This window comes from Stegastes partitus, unplaced genomic scaffold (assembly GCF_000690725.1).
Source record: "Stegastes partitus isolate 25-593 unplaced genomic scaffold, Stegastes_partitus-1.0.2 Scaffold385, whole genome shotgun sequence".
Lineage (NCBI taxonomy): Eukaryota > Metazoa > Chordata > Actinopteri > Pomacentridae > Stegastes > Stegastes partitus.
This window is the reverse complement of record NW_007578116.1, coordinates 202,056-208,383: the sequence shown is the minus strand read 5'-3', so window position 1 is coordinate 208,383 and position 6,328 is coordinate 202,056. Positions and strand designations below refer to the sequence as shown.

At 40.1% G+C, this 6,328-nt stretch overlaps 1 protein-coding gene across 1 annotated transcript in view; it reads left to right on the top strand.

Annotated features, from left to right (window-relative positions):
* si (sucrase-isomaltase) overlaps nt 1-6,328 on the top strand; it is a 65,284-nt gene that overhangs the window by 34,502 nt on the left and 24,454 nt on the right. Inside the window, exons 24-28 of the mRNA XM_008285075.1 lie at nt 1,832-1,981; nt 2,076-2,279; nt 2,404-2,558; nt 3,840-4,008; nt 5,706-5,802. Coding sequence (XP_008283297.1) covers nt 1,832-1,981; nt 2,076-2,279; nt 2,404-2,558; nt 3,840-4,008; nt 5,706-5,802 — 775 coding nt within the window. The remainder of the gene's footprint in view (nt 1-1,831; nt 1,982-2,075; nt 2,280-2,403; nt 2,559-3,839; nt 4,009-5,705; nt 5,803-6,328) is intronic.

Genomic DNA, 6,328 nt, shown 5'->3' with positions numbered 1-6,328 from the left:
AAATTCACAAATGCAGCCATTCATTTTTTCATGACAGGTGAATCCACCTTTACAGAGAAGACATTACAAAGTTTGTTTTTGCATAAAAGTCACACTGTAGCAACGTAAAATGTCACTTTCAAGGATGTGTGCATTCACTGTTCTTTTAAGCCTTGCCAGTCATTAGGCTTTATGTTTAATGGATCAAATGACAATATGGAATGTGAAGGTTTTTGCTTGGAGTGATGAACCACCAGACAAAAACGACTCGGTTTAGTAGTTTCCCTTGGCTGTACAAAGGATTTTGTCATTTTTAAGCTTATTGCTTTGATTTTCTGTCCTGTAATTCTATGTCCTCAGGTTCACTCCATGACAGATTTATTTTCATTTAAAAGTTCCGATAAACCTACTGTAAACTCAGTAGCACCAAAGAGCAGACAAAATTAGTGAAAATAGTGAAGACAATGAAACATTTAGCTTTCGACTCCAACATTTCCACTTACATTCAGAATTGTTAGTTGGCTTACGTAAACTCAATCTATTATTTGCGGGTTATTTTCAAGTATTCTGTCAGGAAAACTCTACTGCACTAATGCAGGACAGATGCAGGGTAGATGAATCCTCCAGCAGCTTCAGTCATGCAGTTTGTTTCAATAAGACCAGGAGTGAAACCATTCCTGTACATTTCAAGGTTAGCCTCTAAGTGTAAGAAATGATAACAATTTACATTAGGTAAGGGTCATAAAAAGTTTTCTGCGAGTGTGGGGGATGCGCGAAAGAGAAAAAAGAATGAGAAAGAATGACTAAGAGCAATGAGTCTACGCAAGCGCCCAGGGTTATGAGCAAAAGGCAAGAGTCTATAAAGTGTCAAGAGGCTCAGTTAAGTAGTACTATAGAGATTTGCTTTGTGCGCTCCTGTATATTTGCTTGTGCACAAGTGTTCATGTGTATGTGACCGCAGTTGTGTTTGTGTAGATCCTCAAGGTCTCTCTGGTCACACACACAAGCGTGCATTTATCAAATGACTCTCAGTGGTAATCATATCCGGGGGGTGAAGGGTAAATGTGCTGTTAAACCTAAACTCTGGCTTGTCATGTCCATCAGTCTCCGTATGCCTAGTCCAGGCCTTGAATATGGCTCACAGCTGCTGAACATCATTAGTTCCATATACACTCAAATAGAACCGTACTTTACAATGTATGAGTCACACTGGCTGCCTGCATTTTATTTCATTTTTGACTTGATTGCATTTTAACCATTTCTTGCAACTATAAAGCCTTACTGCCTTCTACACTGTTCAAAGTGCCTGCATAAAGGACCTCCCTTAGTTCCCACATTCTCTCTCGCTCTCGCTCTCTCCCTCCCTCTCTCTCTGTCTCTCTCTCTCTCTCTTTCATTTCCTCATTCACTCCTCTGCTCATTCCTCTTTACTCTTTTCTTCTTTCTCAACATACCTTCTCATGTGGATTTGTGTCCTGCATGATTGTACTTTACACAATAGAAGCAGTGAAGCATAACTCCAGAATGAAAGGATTCACTAAGAAATGACAAAATAAAACCACACAAGTCTACTCACCAGTTGAGGATGCATCAGATAGTGAATGTAGTAACTTCAGTGGAAGGGCCTCCCCACGATTTGTTGTGACAGCGACTCATTAAGGAAATTAACAGCTGCCTCTTAAATGATAGCACATACAATGTCAAGTCCATGTTCATTCTTAAGGAAGCATATTTGTGAGTAATTGCATGAGGGGGTAGTTTACTTACAGACAGCTTTGGATGATTGTTCTCAGACAAGCTTCACAACACTCTTTAAATGGTTTTCCTTACTTGCACTTCATCAAAAACACAGGTGCTGTACCTGCGTAACCTCTCCCTAAACTTGGGCGACACCTACCTGATAGAGTGGATACTACCTAACACAGATGCCCAGCGTATTGACTGCCATCCAGAGGATAATGCAGATGAGGCTAAATGTGAAGCCAGAGGCTGCATCTGGAGGGTAAGGGGAGACTCACTATGATGTTCACATGCACATATGCACATTACTTTCATATTTTAAACATCTGTTTTCCTCACTTTCTTTCCCTACTCAGCCAAGTGCCACAGCCAAAGTTCCAGCCTGCTTCTATCCAAAGGACTACGGTTACATTGCTTCAAATATCGTAGAAACCAATTCAGGCATGACACTGGATATCACTCGGAACAAAAAGTACAGGAGTAATCGTCCAGATTCACCAGACATCGACACCCTCCGTGTCGCTGTTTATTATCACAGCAGTGACATGCTGCAGTTCAAGGTGTGTGTTTATTTAAATTGTGTGCCATTAGTGGTGCAATCATTCATTCATGTGTCTCAGTGTTTTTCCCTGCGCTCCTTTTCACACACATGCACTAAGAAACTAACCATACCTCCATATCTAGATCTGGGACCCAGCCACAGATCGCTACGAAGTACCAGTGCCACTTTCAGTTCCCGCTGTTCCTGAGACTGACGCGACCAAGAGGAAATACGAGGTCCAAATTGCAGAGAAACCATTCGGCATCAAGGTCATAAGAAAAAGCACAAAAGCCACGATGTGAGTACTGTTGTTGTACAGGAGGTTTGAGTGCGTTAATTTTTTTATTTGTTCAATATGACTGCTTCATGTGTTGTGGGATTAACACTGTTTTGAGAAGGGTTTTGTTTATCTGTCTTTCTTTAATTTATTTATTTATTTTTTTAAATAGAGATCTTATGGATGACTTTAAATATTCAAAGACAAACTAGCATCCACTACAGCACTTGGAACATTTATTTCCAAATCTTCAGTCAGACTTACGAAATTTATGACACTGTCAAAATATCACTCTGGCTCACTCGTGATTGGTCATAGTGGCCATAGTGAATGTGTTGTGAGGAACACATTCACCAAGGAAGTTACCACATCTGGTTCTTTGCCCAATAAAGGGTTAAGACTGAGACTTTTGCGAGTTAAACCTCTACGAAATTGTCAGAATATACTACAGCTTACTAAAACTCTTATCAAAGTTCACCATTTCATCAGTGCAGTTGCTTATGTCATCAGCTTTGATCTATATCAATAATATTCAATGCACTTGCTAACTGTAATCTCTGCTCCATCAGTGTATTATGGCATCTATTGTTTTGGACATGCATTTAATTTCTTGTTATTGCTACCTATCTGGGCCAGGTAGCTGTTGAGACAATTTAAAAAAAAAAAATCTCTTTAGCTTTAAGAAATAAATAGACCACATATGCTGCCCCAATCAATAAGGTAAATTAATATGTATTCCAATCTTTATTGTTTTCACAAGTGGTCTTAAACTTGCCCCTTCTGGGCGATGATTCACCAGGCAGTTTTAGATAATATAGATGCTACTATTAACAAGCAATAAAGTACAGCATGGTGCAGAAAATTCTGTTTGTCTTTTTTAAGGCAAGAAACTTTTTTTTTTCCCCCCTGTGAGATTAAAGTAACAATGCTGAGTCAACCCTCTGATCCAACCAGGTATGCTCAGGAAAGATGCCCTGTATACGAGTGCCTAAAGTAGTTTCCTCTTGTTCAGTAGTCATGATGATGTCACATGAAGCAGGAGAGCGCTGGAGTCTATTCAAAGCACATCTCAAAGCAAGGGTGACATTATGTTGTAGTTAAGCCTTCCCTGCTTTTTAGAAGTGTCAGCTGAAATTTTACTAATTAAAATTTATGAAGTACGTTGAAGGGATGCCTGCAGTTCCTATGGGTCATTATGCTTATTTGTGTCAAAAATATTGTGAATAACTCAGTTTGACGATAATTCCCTCTCTTTCTCTTTCTCTCTCTCTCTGCGATTTAATCCTCTGTCACTTTTCTCAGTTGGGACTCCAGTTTGCCAGGTTTTACCTTCTCAGACATGTTCATCCAAGTGTCGACTCGACTGCCATCTGAGTTTGTCTATGGCTTTGGGGAGACGGAACATACAAGCTATAAACACGATCTCAACTATCATACCTGGGGTATGTTTTCCAAGGACCAGCCTCCTGGTGTAAGTATCACACTAGAGCACGAAATTACACATCTGTACGTATATGCACACAAAATGAATACAGCACTCATGCTGACTGGATTATTTATTTGTCACTTCTACATGGTGGACAGTATCATCAACTTGGATGATGCTGATGATACCCCCCCCCCCATCACTTTTAAAATCACTGGCTTGTTCCATCAAAACCAATTTTTGTGCCTGTTATGCCACATGTCATAGAGCACCCTGCACAGGATGTCTTTAACATCACGCCCTCTAGAAACTGCGGAGGTGACTTGTAAACAACCTTCCTGCACAGTGTGTAAACTTGCCTTTCTCTCATTGGTGTCACTTTGATGTGGCTCTTTTGATATGAGCGGCGGTTATAGAGTGTCATCATGTTTTCTCTAACAGTGTCAAGGCCAGGCAGGATGAGGTTTCCACTTGTATCAGCATTATCAAGCATAATTGCTGAGCTGTCAAGACAGCTCCACAGGGTTCAGAGGAATGTTATGGGCCCCCTCGGAGAGCAAAGGCAGGGATGGGAAGGAGAAGGAAAAGAATAAATGAAACCAAATGAGAAAAATAAATAAATAAATAGATGAGACAAGATGACATGGACTTTGTATTTACACATTCTTTGATACAATACGACACGTTGTATATTTTTAAACTAGATAACTAAATATGAGGCCAAATACTGACTTCCTGAAGTTTTTACAAGGCACCAAGCAAATTGTCTAATCCAAATGCTTTCCAGAGTAAAAGTCTGTATCCATACATGTTTGTTAAATGCACGGGACGAAGAGTACACTGACACTGGCTGCCACTCCTCGTTACTGGACAAGCAAATGGCCTTTCTCCTTGCTGAGCAGAGGCCATCACACCATGTAGCATGGCCACTAGGACACATAGACGCACACTTAGCAAGGAGTTCACACATCTAAACAAAAATGACATAGAAACAGAGACAGTCCTCAGAGCCATCATATTAGTGTTTAACAACTCCTTATGTACCAGAAGTGCAGGAGGCTGATAGAGTGTGACATGCTCATGCGTTTTCATCGCAGGATGGTGACATCTGAAAGTGGCAGATTTCCTGTCCCCCGCCACCTTTCTGTCTGTTTCTCTGTCGAGTTCCATCTTCATCTAAACACTGACAACAAGAGTGGGACCCTCTCAGCAGTTACGAGAAGAACACTCATAAAGTCCACAGTCATTCATACAAGAGCAATTTATTGTTCAATATGCATAACTGCTAAAGCACACCACTCTACATACATGTGTCAGTGTAAGCAAATGCAAACTGGTTTGATAAAGCACTAAAAGCTTTGTTGCTGAGTATGGTATCCATCCTAATAATTTGATTTCAGTGTTACATTTGGAACTTTTGGGTTTTTTATAAAGTCCTTCGCAGCAACTCAAATGCCAAAAATCTCTCAGTTCACTGTCTGCACATTTAGTTGAATAGTAGGTAGTTGTAGGGATATTTTCCTTACTTTGGGGAAAACTGTTGAACACTGACAGAGCTGGAGGCAAACCCATTGTAGTGTTGTCATCATACCCATAAATACAATGACAGATGTAATGTCAGGTGTAAAGAAGAGTGCTCATGAAGAAACAAAGTGGTACACAATCAACCATCAGAACAAACCAACATTCGCCAGTTGTGTAGTTTCCATTTGATGTTCACTCTGTGTGTCTTTCTACAACAGTACAAGAAGAACTGCTATGGAGTTCATCCCTTCTATATGGGCCTTGAGGACACTGCCGATGCCCATGGTGTGCTGCTGCTCAACAGCAATGCCATGGGTGAGAGACACAAACACACGTGCACAAAGTCACACGGATGCTTTACACATATATTGTCGGAAACAAATGCAAGTGCAGTTTAGCATCCTCACACATACACACAATCGCACTCAATTGCATATGCAGTAAGCATTTATGAATTAATGAGTGCTTTTCCATGTTTTGAGCACATGACCTTTGACAGAGCCTTATATAAAGGCAAATATCTTCACTCATCCTCACTTTTATATCCTCGCATATTGAACAGTTTTGCATACTCTCAAACAGACAAATGAACATGCATCACACATCTTGTTATATCCATCATGTGGTCTAAACTGAATGAATAGTTTTAATGTGTTCCACACAGTTTAAAATGTAATATTTTCAGAAAATGCCATTTCATAAGCAGAACTACATTGTATCCTCCATACTCTATACAACGTAGACACTGTACATATGTACAATAAAACACTTGCACTTCTTCTATCTTTTCCTTCCTTCCTGCACCACTTGCTTAATCTTCAAACACTAGAATGTACATTGA